This window comes from Neodiprion virginianus, chromosome 6 (genome assembly GCF_021901495.1).
Source record: "Neodiprion virginianus isolate iyNeoVirg1 chromosome 6, iyNeoVirg1.1, whole genome shotgun sequence".
Lineage (NCBI taxonomy): Eukaryota > Metazoa > Arthropoda > Insecta > Hymenoptera > Diprionidae > Neodiprion > Neodiprion virginianus.
The window spans coordinates 11,371,710-11,393,014 of record NC_060882.1 but is presented as its reverse complement, the minus strand read 5'-3'; the positions used below and the strand labels follow the sequence as shown (position 1 = coordinate 11,393,014).

Genomic DNA, 21,305 nt, shown 5'->3' with positions numbered 1-21,305 from the left:
GATCAAGATCCGTGTGCTAGGACTAATCTTGTTACCACCAATCGCGTCATATCAATGGAGCGATGAAAGTCGTAGATGGAATTTCACGTCTTGTACCACAGCGCCAATAATTCGACGATCCCTAATAAAATTCACTCAACTTTAGAGAGGCTGATTATCAAAGACCTAACTCTCGCGTGACGATTGTAATTCAAGTAACTATACGGATCCTGATGATAAAACAGTTAACTTCTATGTATAATACAAGACGAATTTTATCAGGGGTCATCGATATAGTAGATGGTTAAGTCCCATTTGATATATAGCATAGTGCGACGTTGATCCTGGCGTATTGTTCCGATAGTGTACGAGCGAGAAGTTTGTCATTTCCCAACTTTTCGCTGTAAATAAAAATTATAACACTTCGGAGAAATTGCTGAAAATTTCTGAAGTTTAGAATTAATTTTGAGCAAAACGCAGAAATAAGATGCATTCTGTCAGCGTGAGAAAATTGTTTATCTGAAACTTTTCAAAACTACTTTAATGCGCTCCTTAATAATTACTTGCACTTTATACATTTGCGTCAGGTGCTTCAAAATTGTAATAAATATTCTCGGTAAGTTATATAGCAATTCGGGGAGAAATTTAGGCTCAGATGCGCTATGCTAGCAATCGTCTCAGAATCAAATTCTTGCTATCATCTTTATTCTCAATTTTTTTCTAAAAGCGAAATCCAAATAATTTATGCCCAACGAACAATTTGCGTTTGCCAGTTACACGGATTTCTAAGTTTTTCAAATTAAAAAAAAAAACTGGCAGACAATTGTATCCATATGGATAATGATTTCTCGCAATGTGACTACTCAGGTACGCATATTTCAAATCTTATCATAGGCTTACTTGCCGCAGAGATATTTTATAATATTACTCACATTAAGAAATTATCAGAACACTGCAGTTGCAAGATCTAAACAAACCGTAAAGAATTTCTGAGTAACTATAAGACGTGACGCATTTATGATCAATGTATGATGACGTTATCGTTGCAACGTGCAAATCTTTGTTCGAGGAACAAGTTTTATCGAGAAACATATGTTGAAAAATTTCTACTAAAGAGAACCCTGACCAAGAAAAGCATAACAAACTCCATTTTCTACATTTAAAATAAGAATAATTTCATCACTATAAATTAGGTCCACAGTTTCGACGTCAGTTTTCGAAAGATCAGTTAATAATGATAATGGAGTTTTACGTGACATGCGCAGTCGTTGATACGTATAGAACAATTCAATGTAGCACGTGGTACGGGAAATATGTATAGGTATATGATATATATATATATGTATATATATATATATATATATATATATATATATATATATTTCACCGATTAGAAAGTACGTCGATGTAGTTTCTACGCGTAGGATATTAAATACTTTTAGTAATCTTCCAGATGTACATAATACACTCGCAAGACGATACACTATAATATAACGGTATAAACACATGCTTAAATAACAAACACTCACCCGCAAACTTTTCACAACAGAGACGTGTGTATACGGAGCTTTTATTAATAATGGTATAAGACATTTGAAATGAAGAAAAATCGATATATGCTTTATTTAAATAATATATAATAATACTAATAATAGTAGTAATAATAAAGTACAAATATACACGACATATTTACACGTTTAAAAAAAGAACGCCTAACGAATACAGACAATCGATCATATTATATTCAAATGTGAAAATAGTTACCCAGTATACGCGTATAATGCATACATAGTACATATACTTGCATATGCAACACAACCCTATTACAACACGATACTGCGTAAAAAGGCAAAACAGCAAATATCACGCCTCGAAATAATTTCCAAATCAAGCCAATTCAGATAAACTCCGAGACAAATATTCTTTTGAAATCAGGGGCTGAGCCGCCTATGTCGTGCCTGCAAAGTTCTCCGTTATCCAGATAACTGATACCAGAATCTTTCAATACGTTGCGAAGGCTTTCGACGGATAGAGCAAGATCTTTGTTACTGACAGTTAATTTGTCGAGATCATTCATCGAGTATCCAGCGGTTATTTTATTCTTCAAATGATACGAATGTATCGTCGGCTTGGAAAGATTCCGGGCGTTCCTCGAGCCGGGTGAATTATCGGCGAAAGCGGGAGCGTTAGTTTTTGAAGACTTGGAAGATTTCTTGTCTATAATCTTCGGCGTGAATGACCGCATGCTACTGCAGGCATCGGAGTTTCCGGTTCTCTTCGATCCGCCGATATCCACCCTCGCGGGTTCCTGACGTTGGTAAAACTCGAAGTCATCGTTTGCTACGGTCGTCACCGAGCAGCAACTCCTGCAGGAGCTAATCGTGTCTCCGAAATCTCGGAACTCGTCGTCGAGGTCGCAACTCTCGTCGTCGGAGGTGTCGTAGCCTCCGGAGGCCTCGACGCTGCCGTAATGGAGCTCGAAGACGGAGGGGTAGCATCCCTTGCCCTTGACGTAGGTCCTCGAGTCGCCCTCGAGGCCGCAAACCGCGTTTCCGCTCGACTCGTCGAAGCTCTGGTTCCGGCGCATCGGCTTCCTGCCGCGATTCGGTATCTCGTGAATCTCCGTGCACGAGTTGTACTTGAATTTTGCGTCCAGGCTTTTCTCCAGCCTTGAACAATTCTCGAGGCCGACTGTGACCTTCGGAACGTGAAGACGAGGACCCTCTTCGCATATCTGACCCAGGCTCCCCTTTATGTAGTGATTTCGAGGAGCGTTTCCGGGCCCGGATCCCGGCCTGGCGATCGCGGTGACGCCGTCGTCGAGCTGCACGAGGTTCTCCATGTTCTGACCGAAGACGTCCGTGCTGCTGATCTTCCGCTTGCTGCCGAACTCGAAGTTCTCGTTTATCCGTATTCTGTCCGGCTTCTGCTGCTGTTGCTGGTCGCTCGATACCTTTCCCTTCTGCGAGCCTATCCTCGAGTCTTTACGGGGCTCAAACGTCGAACTTGTGAACGAGGTCAATTCCGCCGGGAGGGACGAGTAGGCATTTTCATCGTGAGACTGTGACCTTGGATAGTGCTGTATTCCCATCGTTATAGTACCGTTTCTTCCTATAAATGGGAGGAGATTCGTGATTTATCGAATGAACTTTGATCGGAAGATTTGCTGCAGTTACGAGTACATATGTGGGACTCTCTTTTTCTCTCTCTCTTTCTCTCTCTCTCTCTCTCTCTTAGCTGGATTAGTACCGGTTAAAATTCAAAACATGTAAACAAATTAGCAGTAACGCATCTTGAATTTAAAATCATCCTGCAGTCAAGATGTAGGACGGCATATTTTTTGTCAGCTTGGAAAACCAAGAACCGCGTCGTGTTATAGGAATTAATGGAAAAAGCATATTGTGCGTAGAAGTGAAGATAAACAATTGTCGTTACGACGTCCACCGTCTCATTCTCATATATCGATGGAAAATATATTTCCGAGGCACCGTTTTTGATCTGTGGGTATTTAACTGAATCTCTGCGTTAGGAAAAGTTCTATTTGGCATTCTCAGTTATTAGGATATACGAATTATTAATTATCTGGTTCACAAGTTTAGCTAAAAATAGACAAAAGAAAACTAAGCACTTCATGGGTATGTTACAAAGAAAATTTGAATCGGTATTGACGAAAATAAAAATAATAGTGCTAAGTAGTTTCACAACTTCGGAATCTGAGTGGTCAGGATTAATTAAAAAATGCTCTCAACTTTATGATGGCCATATCTAAATGTTTTACTGATAGTCTTTGGAATTGAAAATCCAATTTTTAAATATTCATGACCATGCCGTAAAACGTCTCAATATTCTTACGACTTCGGATTTTGGAAGAAGCTTTTTTAACCCGAATCAGTCTGAATGATCTTTTGATGAAGCTACGTTAAATCCATTCAGGATTCGAAAATTCATCAATAAATTTTTTTTGTGGGATCCTGTAACCTTGCAATCGTTAAATTGAAAACAATAGGAATTTGGAGACGAGATTCAAACGAACCGCACAGAAACGCGCTAATATGTGTGTATACATAAATCTATAAACAAATAGTTTGACGCATGCATACAGTGTAAAAAAACATTAGATATAGTATAAGAAATAAAGTATATACCTCTATTTTGGTGGTTATGCAACCTTCCATAGAGACTCCCATTAGTTAGTGGAAATTTTAAGCCATGATTCAAATTTAACTGCAACTTATATTCGGCGTCCTGTTCGAAATGTCTGAATTTTCCATCGATACCACCTGAAGCAAAAATAGAATTCCGCAGACGAAAGTAGGTTTTACGCTGAACTTAATAGGCATGTAATAGAAACAATCACACAGTGCAGCCACATGTACGGTTTCTTTGTCAACTATACAGGCCACTTCGCTGTCAACCTCTCGAACCTCTGTTATATGATCCACAATACTGTAACACTAGTTGAGAAAACTAGCGGTGACATTTTCCCAAATTTTTATGTTTTATTTGAACAGTAACCCCAGATTTTGAAAATGAGATGAAAATTACCGTTGAACTCGGACGACTGTTAGGCTCAACAATTTGACAGTTTGATTGAAAGAGTAACCCAGTTGACGAAGAAAGCACCATAAGAATTAGAAAAGTCATGCAACTTTGCCATAGAAGATATTATAATATCGTATGTATGCAGTAACAGCAGTAAAGCGTCTATGAAAATCACAGTTAGTCACAGTTTGTCCATCTCAAGACACCAACGCCTACCTTACTTGGGCATGTACGGACCTATAGTAGGTATCATAAGTCAAATTTACCGTAATCCACGAGAAGGCATGAAACTAACCTTTCCAACTTTTTACCTATTTTTCATCACTAATGGGGAATTGCCGTGTCACGTGCCCTTACGGAAATTAATATTAAACCTACGCACGAGTGGAATGTGCGTAATATTTTGTGGTCAAGAGTTAAACGTCTATGCAAGCCTATTTTGGCCTAGAAATATTCTTAATATTCCGTTACGCGTGATCACGGCGCTCGTTATTAGATGCACAGTGCCTTCGTAACCCATTACATGCCCACCTATATTATTATATACGCGTTGTAGACAACTATGCGTGTATAATAAAGCAGTTCACAGTCGTCATGCTCATTAACATCAAGCGCGTTTAATGGGCTATGTACGTGTATCGTGCTTGCCATTGCAAGGTAGGTTATACGTACGAAAAAAAGCTTCAAATGAACAAAGTTGTACAGCCCGGAGGAAAATAGGTATCACCCGGTGAATCGAACAACTTATTCTCATTATAACTGTTCGTTTCGCGTTGATGCCTACTTACCGAGGTAATATCCAAATATCGCCTATTTGAATACATATTATTTATTTAAGTTTCAGGTGATTTTTTTTTCCTTCAATCATTTCGCTTGTAATTTATGCAGCGATTAACATTCCCGATATTAAATTATATAAAGAAGTTCTTCCAAGATTTAAAACGATCCTAACATAACAGTTACACCGCGAACTGTTATTTCAATGACCGTGAACCTTCCGCGGTTAAAGTTCGCGCGGCAAGTTTAATTGGCTGATGGTTAAATTTCACGAGGCAATAAAATTATGGACGTTACTGCAACTTTATAAGTATATACAATATACCTATACTTACAATTGTTTATTTATATTAGGCCGAGTACCCGTATCGCAAAAAATATGTACAAAACAGAATTTATTTTTCAATTTTTCAGCCTTTATTCTCTTGTCAATCAATTTTCATCTTTCTTTTTATTTTTCATTAGACCTCCATCCGCAGGGACGGTATAACTGTTGTTGGTTGGCAACATTCTTTCGTAACTTCGCAGCAAGTGGAACGTTTCAATACGGTTTCGTTCTGTTAATAAATGTAGAGATAACTCCTCCTGGCACTCAAACGCAGATATATTCTACATAGGTAGAATGATCAACAATCGGATCGCAATTTTGTGTATTGCAAAGAGAATAGTTGTTCGTATGTAAACGATTAAATGATCTTACGGTATGTATCATCAGATGTGGTATATATAGGCGGCGATCATTCGGCGAAAAGAACAAAAACACGATGCGAAAGTAAATGGAGAATGTAACGAAGAAGCGATAACCAAGTTGAAAGCTGTTTGAACAAACCGAATAATGTGGAGAAATACGGAATTGGCGTATCATTATTATTCCTACTGTTGTAATATTCGAGTTACGTATTTACCGTGTGATAATTTCCCTGCGTGATCCTGCTTCGTGTAAACTTTGGCAACGTAGTGGCAGAACATCTTGTCGAAAATTGCCAAACAGATTGGAAGTAAAACATCCTGAAGTAGCGGTAGCCACGTGGCTATATTTTGTGGTGTACAAAAGCCTCGCAGTAGTTCCGGTCTTATGGAGATCACCTGTAAAGGAATTTCATATACTTTTTCTCACTCCCTCAACTCGTGATAAAATCAAAATTGATTTCATTATGAAAGCAAACGAATTGAAAATATTTTTTATTCGTGTATTTCGCAAATACTTGTCGCCGTTGAAAATCAACAATTTAAAAGCTGTATAATAACTTATGTAGAGCCGCCCTCCTTGGCGGAATAAAATTAATTATAATTCAGAATCATCCGTTCTATGTTTATCCGTACACGGAGGTATGTCACACTGAGGTAGAATACGCAGGCGTGTAATGCGCGTAGAATTACAAGTTTCGAATGAGAGAAATCGTAAAGTGAGTCGAGATAGTTGCAGGTACACCGCGCGTATAGCGTTATGTTATACGCGTAGCAAGTTAGCAACACCGCGCTTACAAAATTGTTCCTCACAGATTTCGCTTTCAGATTAAAACTAAAGTGAAGAAAAAAACGTAAAATCGTAATAAATGAAAACAGCGGTGCAACGGAAAACGATTTGAAAATGGTAAAACAATGTGAAATAAAATGCAGTTCAATTAGGACGCGAGGGTTTCCCAGGAGTTTCGATTCAATTTATAATTCATTTAATTATCTTCTGCAAATCATGCCCAGGTAGCCGGGCATTATATGCCTCCCACACACACACAGACGCACACGCAGAAGCCGGGGAAAGCATATAACATATTTAATTCTACCTCACAGTGCTTGTGCACCGAACCCGAACGAGCCCACACGCACGCACAAGCCCAATAGTAATGAACACGTGTCAGCCCTTGCATTATGTGCAAACACGCGTGCAGCACGGAGCATAATACAATTTACAAATAATGTTCAGCCAAACGTGGTATTTTCAGTGGTTCGCGACGCTGGATGTAACGGCAGCATTAATTATATTGCGGTAGAAATATAATTTCGAACATAGCTGACTGAAATGCCTGATGATAAATTAGAACGGGAAACAAGTCGGTTGCAGGTGTCGCTGAAGCATCGCGAGTGCACGGTGCAATTGCTAGGCGAAACTTTCGGTTTTAAACAATCCGTAGATTTAATTGTGCACAAGTGAAAACGCAAAATACACTTTCGAACTGCGGGATGAATCTGGTTCCGGACGCACACGCTATATGTTTTTGGTTCAGTAGATACGTTTCTATAGGCATTTCGTCATGTGGTGATTTATAAAAAAACTTCATTCAAAATACCTTTATATTCAGTTCAAGACACCGAAGAGAACAGAAAAAAGAAAATAACCAACCGTCGACATTCTTTCGCAATCAATTTACACCAAGAAAATTATCATCAACCCGTCAATGCCGCCTGTCATGTGAAATCACTTAATTCAAAAAGCACCTATATTACACGTATACCTGATTGAAATTTATACATTTCAAAAGAAATGATGGTATAATATACAATACTTCTTGTGCAAGTAGGACTATTCATCTGATTCGTGCATGAGTTTTATGTTAGAATGTATGAATATTAAATTATACAGACAAGAATTTGCTTCGATCAACGAACCCAAAATACCACAGAGATCAAAATAACGGCTCGTGTCGCTGTCTGTCTTACGAATTATAATGGGAACGCGACTTCGCTACTGAAAGACGCCACACGTATAGCTGGGACGAACTCTCTTATAATGAGCATCAATTTGCATATTCTTTTTTCTGCAATCAAAATTAATTCAACAAGACGTAAACACTGTCGTCTCATCATTGATAACACCTAGTGATGATCAATTTTTCAATTATCACGAAACACTTATCACGTATCGAGTGGATGATCCAAGACGTCAAACAAGAACAATAAAAAAAAAAAAAAATACTTCGTCATCGATTACATATATTTCGCATCGATTCAGGTATCGGGAGTTGCCGCTACATTAAGCGAAACGAACTTCTCATGTTTCAAATTAATAGCAACACTTGTTGGACGCGAACGAACCGGTCAAAATATGTAAATAAATTGTATGTTCGTCGAATTGAAGTATCCAAAAAATGTGGTTCTTTTTTACGCGTAAAACAGAGTTCAATATACCGTCGGTCGGAGGAATAACATGCCGTTGACTTGCAGGTGGGTTAAACCGATCATAGTACAGACTTTTTTCAAAATCTAACTATTTTCTAATCCGTGTTCTCTCTACGCTTGATGGTGTCAAGGCAATAGCCGGGCAAACCGAGGTACAGAATGAATCCATATACACGCGCACATTTGATTTGGCGACAAAAAATCAACGAGCGTACCCATTACAGGATACTATACGTGGTTAGACGAAGGTTCCAACGACTTCCGTCGCCGGTGGATTCAGTCATTGGAAATCCTTATTTTATAATTACTTCTTTTGCGCTAGCGCAGATCGTGTCGCTTTCTTGATTACGTTGCGAGGTTTGTACAAGTAGGTATGTTTGTATCTGAAACTTAACGCTGACACTCGTAAGCGAGATATTATAGGTACGTGTGGCTGAAAGCACGCATGGCTTCATCCTCGAGAGGCCTTTCGCTGCAGAACCATCGAACCATTCCACATCCAACCTGATCGAATCGCGATGCGATCTCAAGACCTCGAGGTACTCAAGGATACCGAGATCTTCGCCAAACACCATCCGCCCCGATCGGTAATCAGGAATAAAACTTTTTACCGCGTAATATAATTTCGGCTTAGCCACTTGTACGCCGTACGCGAGTCGAAAGTTTCACGGTTGGCTTAATTCGCGATCCGACCGCTCCGAGTCCTATAACGTTACATGGCGGCCGAGTTAAACCGAGTTACGAAATATTGGCTTGGCCCTGGCGAGCAATAATTGGCAAAAAGATACCCTCTCACCGTGCGGGCGGAATTCGAACGACGCGCGTCAACTGTTGAGTAACCATAATACCGGGCACAAGATACAACTCAAAAATTTCAATTACCAGCACTGGAATGTGGTTGCAGATATAGCAGACAAACAGAACGCTGTAGACCGTTGAATGGCTGTTGTTCTCATCCACCACCTTTTTCTTCCTGAGGCAGGCTCTACTGTTCGTCGAACTGCTCGTGCAGGACACACTCGAAGGATCCCACGTCCGATCCTGAGGACACTCGAACCCTGATGAATTTTTCGAGCTTAGGTCAGACAGGTCGGAGACGCTTTTCAGGAGCTCGTTCTTCGGTTTGGCGCATATGTCCTTGTAGAAGGTCACGAAGAGGCTCAGGATCGACGTCAACATGAGCAGACCTCGCAGGGAATTGAAGAAGATTCCGTACTTAGGCGAGAGTTCGTGGGCTACGAAGACGCAGGTGTCGGGCTGGAAGTTCAGGACACCCGTCACGCCAATGCAGGCCGACAGAATGCTCATACTCAACAAGTGATACTTCAGGTGATTCTTCGTCACTTCTTCGCAGCTTATTGCCGCGAAAATTGCAATAGTCGTTAGCGACAACTCTTGTAATATGCTCGACGAGTTCAGCATCCATACCAAAGTTGAGCATAATTCTGCAACAGAAGACACGGTTAGTTGACCGTCAACTACCAGGAGAAGGTCACTCGAGTCTTGACGAGGACATTTTCCTGTTCCAGAATGAGGCAGCTTGATTTATACATTTCCTAAAAATTCCTTGCATGCAAAATTATTTTGGAGATTACTCTTTTGGAATTGAACATATCTGGTCCTTTCCCACGGCGAGTAAAAGCAATTAACACTTCGTCTAGTTCTGTTGATTAAGTTTGAGTTACACTCATTGGCAAGGTCGTGACTTGTTTGTTGTATTCGCTATATGCCAGTTTAAAGATAAGACGCGATCGCAGAAAAACACAGCGAAAAAGAACTGTTGCCAATAATGTATGAACGAATCCTTTCAGGTGGGTTGGATATTTGTTAAACAGCTGTCTCTACCATACTTCCTGACATTGGATTGGGAAAAAGCTAAATCCCTGAGGTTTTCCGGTTTTCCAAATCAGTGGATACTCTCACTCTAATGTAAGACCAACCTTGTAGCTTTTGAGTAAGGTGTGTTAATACGAAATCGTTAAAACTTTGGTAAATCGTCCTTAAATAAGATTTCGGAAAAAATTTGGAATCTTTTTTAACGACACCGTTTTGATTTCTGATAAACAATTGACCACTTAGATTTTTTTTCACCTCGGTGATCCGTGCGAAAAAATCATGCGATGATTCAATTCAAATTGAAACATTTTTCAAACATTCAAGTGTTGATATATCCTGGAAATGTCTAAATTTTTATGAAATTTCACCATACCAAAAACTTTTTTGATACTTGTTCTTATAAGAAAGCTGCAATTGTAAGCCGGACTTGACAACCGTATCAATATGTTTTTGTTTATTCTGAATTCGAATCTGATGTCAGACATGCTCCATCACCCCTAGATTTTAAGTTATATGTGGGGTATTTCACTCTAACTTGCGCATCGAAAAATCTTGCAGTGTTCGAGGTCGACGAACGACCATTTTAGGCAGGAGTACTCAAAATTTGGGGTTGATGGAACAATTCTAACCACATATTCGAATTCAACACGGCTAAAATATAAAGGTATGGTGTTCTAGTCCACCGGACAAGACTCTTTTTGTAATTCATGTCTTACATGATATATTGCGAAATTTTTCATGGTTTCAGGGATAAAATGTCAGAGTCATCGAAATATGATAAATACAATTTCAGCAACTTTCATCTCTACGTTCCTGTTTACAGATTTGTTTAAAGACAATAAAAAAAATTCCAAAGACTGGTAAAGACCTTATGGAAAATATTTGCGAAAAACGCTCGCGCTTTAACCACATCACTGTGAGGTGAATATTTTTACCGATGCGATGTTACGTACCTCCAAAATGATTGACTGGTCTTATAAGCTTAAGAATGGCGTAGAAAAGCAGGGCCAGTTGGTGAATGAGGCTCTGGGCGAGTACGGCGACCACTAAAAGATCGATTCTTCGTTTACCCGACGACGGCTGGTTCTGGTAGATCAAAAGAGTCCAGGAAATCAATAGAACGCATATAGGTGACCCGACACACGTGGCGAGCCATTCGCTAACTTCGCTTCGCATTTCTGAAACCAAAACGGAAAAGTAAAATTAGTCCAGTGTTCGAAGTTCAAAGAAGCAGTTTCACGAGATGACCTCGTTACGTGTGCTTCGATAAAGTCAAATGTACACGGAGAGAGAAAAGACGTTAAATTAACCGAATCGATTTAGTTGGATAGAAAATTGTTGCTTTGATCATTATTTTGTGAAAATTAATATACCGTAGCTGACATAATAAATTCTGTCACGTGAAAACAACCAAACGAGTTATTCGAACTATGCGGTTAATTTCATTGAAAATTTGATACGTCCAAACAATATTTAGTTCTGTGAACTCAATGATTTGGTTGAAGAAGGGTTGAACGCGTGCAATCGCTTTAACTAAATACTTTTTTGCCGTCGAAAAATTCAGTATTCCGCGGAATCAAATTTGATCCTCTCGAATCAACCCCTGCATGCAATTTGGTAAACAAATTGATTTCGTCAAACTAAGTGATTTTTATTCTTTCCGTTCAAAATTATACATTGTTCAATACGTATAGTTGAACGAACTAAATATGCCTTTTGTTAGGAACTTTTCATGATCGAAACAAACAAAACAAGTCTTAGCCTAAACAAATCTACATTTTGTAGGTATCACTTGTTCCATTGATCCAAGTCAGCGAATATAATTCGAATAAGCGCAAATACTTTTGCTGATTCAAATGTACGTATCAGTCGAAACAACAACAAAATTTCCACGCAAATAGTCCAATGAATCTATCTACAATCACGAATAGGCCAATAAATTTAGCTACTTTTGAATATTTCGTTGGTCGAAAGAAAACCACAAAAGTCCAGCTGGAAAAACATAAAGGTGATGAAATTTAAGTTTTCAGTGCGTTGGGCCAATGATACAAACGAAATTTTTATGTCGAATAAATATTTTGCCGATTGGAAGCATTTTATTCCATAAGTGAACTGTTTCATCGACTTTTTCACTGCTTTCAAATTGTTGAAATACCGATGAAATCCGTACAGTTTTGTACAAAATCGTTTCGTGTCACCTGGCAATAGCTTCGCAGCATTGAGATAAATGTATCTCGTCATCTAAGTGAGCAAAAGTTAACCCGAAGTTTGTGCGATAGTTTGGCATATCGGATACAATAGTTCATCTAATATATAAAATACATAAAAAAAAGGTGTGCAATTCGTGTAGGATGATAACTATTTCCGAGCAGTCCTTGGTTGAAATCCCGATAAAAATCATGCGGTGTTCAATTGGAAAATAATATTGCGTTCTATCCGACTTGCGAACAATTATAAGTTATTTGCGTTACTGAAAATTCTGCCAACTGCCGTTATTAGGCTATACATTTCAGTTTTATTTTTGGTTAGAACCATTCCAATAATTTTTGCAGGACTTCCTTTCACTCCATGATTCATGGTCATTCTTGTCAATCGAAGTTTATAATAATGCTCGTGAAACATTACTTTACTTTATAACCTGAGCATTTGTTTATGCACACGATACGTCAACAAATAAGTTCTTTGAATCGATGATTGAAACACTAGATTGAACTGAATGTTCAGTTCCTCGTACCTAACTGTGATTTATCCAACTAAACATTCAGTTTCGTTAACTGAGATTTTTTTAAACCAACAGAATATATTCTTGCATTGATGAAAGAATTGTTGGATCAAAAGGCAGGATACTCAGATTAACAAAATAATTTTCATATTAACTATATAATACAGGTCGTTCAACTTAATATTTCTTTGACTGTACATCCTCGTATTTGTATTATTTAATAATTAATTTAGTCAACAGTAATATTTTTTATTTAGTTTGTGCAACTTATTGCTGTATTGTTGTAATAACTAAATATTCGTTTAGCCGCCCGTGAACTCCGCATTTGATTGACCGAAACATTTTCTTATTTTGATTTAACGCCTTTTTTCTCTCAGTGTAATAAAAATCGATATAAATTGTACTCGATTCCAATTATTAAATTAAATTACTTCAGAATGTGTTTCTGCAAATTATGTCATAATTTGTTGTTTAATACAACATTTGCAATTTTTCATTCGACGTCTAGTGAAGTCAAAGTTACCAACTTGGACTGCGTATACATAACATTTCCTTTCTCCTCACAAGTTTCTTGAATAAATTTGGTTCTGAGGCAATATCTGTTAGAGAAATTGTCCAATACCAAGTTACATATCCAGGAGTTGTAAATTTTTCTGTATTGATCCACTCTCTCAAAGATCATTCGGCGCATAGCCTGATTAATAGACGTTAGACAGTGTATAGGAATTATGTGAAAAGTGTCCCTCATCACTTTCGCGAGAAAATTATTGCCTTTAAACCTGTGAAAATAGTAAAAACTTGCAAATTCTTTTTGTGAAAATCTAAGCTTTCAATTGAATATTTAAGAGCGATGGATACAGATTGCGAAAAGTGTCTGTTGCTAAGGGTGGAGAATCACGATGTTGTATAGGTCTTCAAGCAGCGATCAACTACGCTTGTTACCGTCGCACTCTCCGATTGGCTTAAAGTTCATACCACGAACCGAGGTAATTCGACCGTTCAAACGCAATATCATTTTCATTGATTTTTACACAGGTAACTCTGCAGGTTTGAAAATTCCATTAGTTCACGGAGTTCCTCAACCATGCAGAGGCTCTTTTTACCTCTTCCAGAAACAACTTACTATTAGGAACGATATTCTCAAGTAAAAACATGAAGTCCGCCAAAGTAGGTAGGTAAATATAACGATGGTAGGAATACGTGAACATCGTCTTAATGAAAGATCGACCGGCTTACATCAAGCTTAGCATCGTATATTTGTTATGCGATATTTTCGTTCCAGATCGATATTGGCGGCATATCGTCCCTCGACATACCGAGGCCATCAGGAAACGCTTGGGAATTGCTACAAGTAAGGAGACGTGGAATGCGGCTTCTTGTCAACTCTTGCGTCTAATGTAAGCTGCACAATCGTTCATGCAGCAGGTTCTTTCCAAGTTTAGCTGATAGGCCATTTCAGTACAGTTTAGCAATTTGTTGGTGCAAATGTTGATACGTCTATTCTGTGATTATGTAAGCCGGAAAACCGACAAGCAACTGCCAACTGGTAACAAGGAAGAAATCGTTCGACGACAGCTATGCCATTTATAGGATTCTTTTACTCTCATTTGTCTCCTGGGCACGTAAGAAGTTTCATACCCGGTGTATATGGATATGCATAAACATTAAATAGAAACACACCGATATAGGCAACTGCACGTGAAAGTGCTCCGAGTCTCGGCTCGAATTTACAATCAAAATGTCTGGCGAACCGACACGATCCTTGATAGTTTATAGCTATAATAATTGTGATCGGCATTGCAGTAGTCGGAAAGTCATTTCTTTGATCAATGGCTGTAATATAGTGGCGGCAATCATCGCAATGGACAGTAGTATAAACATTGAGTCAAGATTTTGAAGAACCACCATACTTTTCCTTTTGTTTGATGTTTTTCTTTAATGGTGAAATTGGTAAAAAATAGTACCTGTATACGGTGAGAAAAAAACTTAATCACAAGGGATCTGTGGTAAGTTCTCGTACCAGGGTTCGCAGCTTCATCTCAAGCTGATGTAAATATCATATAAACTGTGTTAAACCTATAATAGTTGAAAAAAAATACGTTGAACACAACTCGTGGATATAGTTGAACAAGCTACCTGAAGTAACCGAGTCTCAAGATTGGAATGTAATTGAATCTTTTCTTGCCGATGGTGTAGGGTACTAAAGCAAAAAGGAGATCAAGCGGACAGTATCGCGCGTTATAAAGTCGAGGAATAGGATCGAGGGAAAAACAGACGTTACAGCAAAATCGTATACCTTAGATACTTCTCTGTATATAATAGCGCACGTAACCTGAAAGTGGGTATTTTTGTGCCTGTGAGTTTTTTGCTCGGACGGTACGTGAGACGTGAATATAGATTGAGCAGGCTTCGTACACGCATGCTAAGCTCGTCCACCGCGAGATGACGATTATTCAAATAAGTAATCAAAAAATGCAAATGCGCGTTTTGGTCCAACCATCCCATCCACATGATCCGCGGCTCACGCCCTCAGCGAGTATACCTATACATAGCTACAGTAACGGTCTTTTCTTTGCAGTAAGTGTATGTATATCAAGTAAGGCTCCTCAAATTCCATGATCTGAAATGTGAGATCGGTTCTGCTGCAGCGATCCAGCCGTGGACTTAATATGACTACTTTGTCAGTAGTCGAGCTTTTCAAAAAGCTTCGAAGGTCGAGAAGTCCGAGTAACGAGGAAGCACCTTTGATCTGAAATACGGCTGGATTTGGAGGCAGTGACAGTAGGCAGCACGATTTTGAACCAAGGTGGAAAGCAAGGCGTAGCTAGCAGGTAGGTATAATTTAGTTGTCAAAGAGGTTGAGGTAAACGTGGTAGTCGGGTAACACCGAAGCGAATAGAAAGTCGAGGTGGCAGTATGTGCAGAGAAGTTGAAAGATGTCGAGTTCCGGAGACCAGTGCATTAATACGTCTATAGGACAACTTCTTGGACGCGCGCTCTTCCGAACAGGCAAATGTATATAGATATATAAGGAATCAGCTATTTGTGGAATCCACGCTTGGATGTTTATACGATATACGCTGCACTTACGGTAACTTCCTAGTTTCTACAATTAATTAACGTTTCGTTAGCTAATGACAGTCGGCGAGCAAGTACGGATAGAGCAACTAACTGCAGCGCCTGCATCAAACGTTACATATATGTACATAAGTCGATGGAAAATTAGAAAACTTACTTTAATTATTACTATTGCATAGATAATCGTAAACCGCGTACTGACTTACGTTTAATTGCCGTATTATATATATATATATGATATATATATTATCGCAAGTGTATGGGTATACGTCATAGCACGACATTTGTACGGTACATGATGAATAAAAACACTTTTTTATCGGCAGACATATATTTTGTACAGCAATCGCTTGGTCCTCGGAAGTGTAATCGTGTCACAGTATAATGAGAACAGTTACCGTAGAAAATTGATTCACTGCAATGCTACTATCCAGATTATGGATTATTTCAACTCTGATTCTTTAGAGAATGTGCTTTCGGATCACGGATAAACAGAAAATGCTATGCTCTGTCAATTTTGTCTATACGTATAAATAGATTGGATTAAGAAGGTAAATTATTTATTGAATCGTATAAATTTGACAGGTAGTGTCTTAAAAAATAAATCCATGTTTCACTCACAAACGATCGGAGATAAAAACATCTAGAATCTAATTACGAGCAGCGGGTTTGTCTGGTTTGGTGCAACAACTGCTTTTACTTTGACCGTACCTAACAGCGCAAAGTGACTTACGATAAAATCTGACTTTTACATAATTTATACACTTCAAATTATTATAGTCAACAGCTGCAGTACTTATAAAACAAAACTACGATGCTAACAGATTTCTCTAAGACATGACAACTCTTGAAAGATGTTCCATCATAAGACTACCATTAAAAATTGATGGTCAAATTTAATGAACCTCAATAATGGAATGATTCGATAAACTCCGGACCTAAAAACATTTGTATACTAAACTGGATCACAACCATATCGTTAGTTCAGCTACGCCATTCTTTTTTCGTTATTTCAGTCCGTTGAAGACTTGTAACCGCATGGAAACACGTATCTTGCTCATATCTTCAGAGATAATCGAGATGTGTTTACAGTGCTCGAGTTAAACTGGACGTTCAACCAGTTTTGTTATGAATACAAGTCACCACCAGCGCAAAGAAATAAAGGTACAGAAAGCGCATAAACGCGAGCCATAAGGAACTTTTCGTACGTGGTCATAATTCAGGATAACGATTACCGTACCCAACAACTTTCTTCTCGTTGCACTTCACACGGCGGAAAGCCATAATGAAGCATGAACTTTTTAAGGCATTCCAATTAATTCGAAAGTCGTGCAGCGAATACCCTAAGGTACACTCACTCCTCCGTATTTCATCAAAACATGAAAAATAAGCTCCGTAAACAACGTGAACTTTCAAGGATGCAGAAAATCTGTACACACGATACAAAACTACCAACACGATAGAGAAGCATCGAGGCCTGGGCTTCGAAACGATCGCACGCCTCGCATTCCACCACTAAGATAACAAATAAATGCATCTTATACGTTTGAGTATGGGCATAAGTGTGCATGCATATCGGTGCACACTTGAAATACGTATCGAGAGACTGTGGAGTGGCGCACAACTGCGCCGCGACGTCTTTTCGTCGACGTTAAAACGAAGAGCTGCAGACCAAGCGTCTTAAGACCGAAGGTTTAGCCACACATACGCTACGCTGCGTACATGTGTACAATATGCCCTACCGACTGAACTTGTTTAGCGTTGAGAAAAGAGCATTCTTTGTCGATAAAATACCTCCGACCCAAACTTGAGCCCGATTTCGGGTAGCAAAACAGAAAGAAGGTAAAACAAGCTCTGTACAAATAAGAGTTTTTTTTTTTTTTTCTTTAATGGTACCATCAGTGGTTCTCAGGACCCCTAAGCCGCTCGCGTTCTTTAGCTGCGGGCTCTGCGCGATCTCTGAAAAGGCGTACGTCATGGTCCACGAATTCCTAAATCCTCCTGCAGGTATGTTATACGCCGGCCCTTCTCAACGACGCGACGTCGTAAGATGTAGGCTTTTACATTAGGCAGCGTACCCATGCATATTCATGACAGACGAAGTCATACTTGGCACCTAGTTCGATTGGCGGTCATGCAACGCCGAGCATACGGTATTGCACGCATCGAGAGGATCTAAGGATCGTGAGATCGCAGTGCGGGTGTGTCGTTTGTCTCGGTTGGAATGTGGAGGCTTTATACCCGCGGGTCCAAGGTCGTGAAAACAGGACGCAGGCAAGCGTTCAAGACGACATATACTTATAGTATAGCGTAGCGTTATATTTCACGGTTGTTCTGGGTTCAGCATAATAGGAGCTGACGACGTATAAGATTCAGTTTATGCTATCCACGGACTGCAAAAGTTCGTATTATTTTTTATTTTTTTTTTTTTTTATCCAGTAGCTGGATGCGTTATGGGCACGAATATACCTTCGGATGGTACAATTCACGATAGGCAAAAAGGACGGCAATTGGCTCGCAATTCGAAGGCGTGCAGCCTTATGGGTATAATTATTTCGATAAAAATAACTTTGGTAAGCCTACTTCTAAAACTTCTTTATATTAACTCGTATCAACGACGAGTCGAGAATATTTTTTCAGGTTTCGTATGTCGAACGATAAATTTTAAATTACCGGCAGATGTTATGTACGTTTACAGTTATTATAATCTTTATCCGAAACCTCAAATCGAGGTAAACTAGGATTTAAATAAAGCTAGGCGAAGAAGTATGCAATAGATCAACTTTACTGCTTATTTATTTATATTTTTAGTATCTTGCCGCTCATTTTAGATGCCGGAGAAGAGATTGCTCGGTGAAAACATGCGCAACTGCGGAATTTCTCTTTTTCAAACCAGCGTGGGTATGTAAGAGATCAGGAAATGTGAGGCAGAAAATTTTTAAGGTGTGTGTACTATGCTTTCTGTAGCTATAACAGAATCATGCTGTGTGCTTAATAAATGGGGGCAAAGGTCGCAGGCGACTAGAGCGCATGCACGTATGTACGCATTCGCGATGTACGCGTACGAAATTGGAACGACCGTCTAATAATTCACTTTCTCTCATAAAAGCTGGGAAAACTTTAAAATCGGAATGAAACTGATAACAATATAAAACTGTAGAACGCGTGATGCCCCCATTGGCAATTGAAAAAGAATTTGAAAAACGATTCGAATGTTTTCCTTCTGAATTTATTTGCAAGGTACTGAGAAGCGAAGCTTACACAAAGCGTTGAATAAGTTGTGACACGAGCTGACAGGCTGTAATAACATAAGAGAAGTATGTCGGAAGCTGAAAGTGGGAATAAGGAATGAACATGCTGAAAAAACGCGGAACTTGTAGGACCGTTTGGCAAAATTCTCACGACCTTGTCAAGCGTGTCCGCGAAAATTGTATATGCAGTATAACAGTGAGCAATAAATGCAGTGACCCACGCGTGCGGTTGGCGGTCGTTTAATGTGTATATCAAGTACCACGGGGAACGTGGGTTGCAAGTTGACAGCCCAAGCTGGAGGCATTAAGCCGTGCTAATTGCATTAATTGCGAGGTAAGGTCATTGTTGCTAGCGTTGGGAAGGAGGGCGAATTAGCGAACATGCGACAGTTTCATCACAGCTAAATTCAGGACGTTGAAAAAGAAGAAAAATGTTGATTTGCTAAAACATGGTGGACGGAACGGTGGACAAGCTTGTTGGAGTGTTGTTGCAAGTTTACTGTTCGCAACGGAAACTGAGAGAAACAAGGGAACAAGAAAGCGCGCGGACATCGCGGACTTGTTTTTAGTAGGACATTTATGTACTTGAATATGGCGTGGGAACCGAGATGGTTAACTGAATTGAAAAAATTGGAAATGGGTAAAACGGATCTATACGCAACGAAACCGAGGAGCTCGTTTACGTTTCGTAACGGTTAAGTTCATCGGCGAAACTTCATGCATTAAGGACCACAACTATTGGGCCGATTTTTGTGTAAAAATTTTTGTTTCCTTTCTACCGTTTCCAAAATAACAACGATAAACATTATCATACGTTTCGAGGGCGTAACGTTGGCCTGGCACGCCTTTCGCGATTCTGAAAATGGATGTAAGTTCTTGTATATGAATATGTAGGTACCGCATCACTTACTGGAAATGGTAGCGTTTAACGAAGACGACCGGCTTTCTTGCTGGCTTCGAAAGTCGTCCGCACCGCCAACCGCATCGCCTGGATAAAAATGTCTCCAAGTTTCCCTTGCAGAATTCTCTTCTTACACGTGTGTGTGACTGTGTAATCTCTCTCTCTCTCTCTCTCTCTCTGTCTGTCCCTTTACTCGGTTATTTTATCGACGGATATTATTAGTAAAATATATCCCGCTTCCACTTGTCTCACTATACTTTTTCACTGCATATGTGTAAGATTCATCGCGTGGTTCACCGTGTGTCTGATCCTCTAATCAGTTTTGATCATCTTCCGGGGTACCTGCAGCTGGATCCTGCGCCACGTGCAGCCTCATCTTTTCTCGGCGTTCGCTTATTTATTCTTTCCAACAGTTGTCCGATACCACAAAAAGGATTATTAATAGACAATAGATAACGTTAGGCCGAAATCGTATGCCGGATATACAAAGCCGCTGCTCGCTGCACCAGATTATTTCGGGACGTCTTCGATACGGCGCAAGAACCCGAGTCGTTCAAAGTCCGCTCCAAACGCTTTTAGCTCAAACCCAAGCTCGCACTGTGATCCAGATACAGACTTCAACACTGTCAGGTATTTACGAGTTCCACAATACCGGGTCCTCTTTTCTACGTGCGAAAACGATGTTATCACTCATCGGGATAATAATGGGAATAGGAGCGATTTGTTAGGTTTTAAAAAATCGCCAAAACGCGCACCCGTCGACTCTCGGCATGTGATACTCGGAACTTTTTCAAAAATGATACAGTGGCGGGGGAGAGGAGGAAGCCGAAGGAAAGGAGGAGGAAGTTCAATGAATACTTAACAACACGCGCATCACATTTTCAACCCCCGTGACGGGAGTGTAAATAAAAAATAAATAAGAAATTTAAACAAGGGGGTTTCTACACATGACAAACACCGCGCGCTGCAGCTGCATGCAGACACCTCCGCAACTCTCGGGGGCATAGAAGCAGTGGCCACTGGTTCCTCTCACTGGCGATGTGCCGCTGCCGCTGCCAGCAAGCCGCCCCGCTTAGAAGCCCCGAGGCTTACTCTTGGTATA

General features: G+C 39.6%; 1 protein-coding gene across 2 annotated transcripts; it reads right to left on the bottom strand.

Moving 5' to 3' along the window:
- Positions 1-1,390: 1,390 nt before the first annotated feature.
- On the bottom strand, positions 1,391-21,305 carry LOC124306804 (uncharacterized). Of its 2 annotated transcripts, XM_046767838.1 has the most exons (6): positions 20,213-21,304; positions 11,205-11,429; positions 9,298-9,860; positions 6,204-6,384; positions 4,125-4,259; positions 1,393-3,090 (listed from the first exon to the last, which is right to left on the bottom strand). In XM_046767838.1, exons 2-6 carry the CDS (start codon positions 11,425-11,427, stop codon positions 1,877-1,879), a joined length of 2,316 nt encoding a protein of 771 aa, XP_046623794.1. In that variant the 5' UTR covers positions 11,428-11,429; positions 20,213-21,304; the 3' UTR covers positions 1,393-1,876. The 2 variants fall into 2 exon arrangements, with proteins under 2 accessions (XP_046623795.1, XP_046623794.1); XM_046767839.1 differs by lacking the exon at positions 4,125-4,259 and having other exon boundaries at positions 1,391-3,090; positions 20,213-21,305.

What these genes read in the sequence shown, in the direction of transcription:
- LOC124306804 (XM_046767838.1), bottom strand. Translation starts at nt 11,427, where the DNA reads ATGCGAAGCGAAGTTAGCGAATGGCTCGCCACGTGTGTCGGGTCACCT. An exon ending in CGCAGGGAAATTATCACACG is followed by an intron (nt 4,260 to 6,203) that starts GTAAATACGTAA and finishes TTTTTGCTTCAG; the next exon opens with GTGGTATCGATGGAAAATTC. An exon ending in GCATAACCACCAAAATAGAG is followed by an intron (nt 3,091 to 4,124) that starts GTATATACTTTA and finishes TCCCATTTATAG; the next exon opens with GAAGAAACGGTACTATAACG.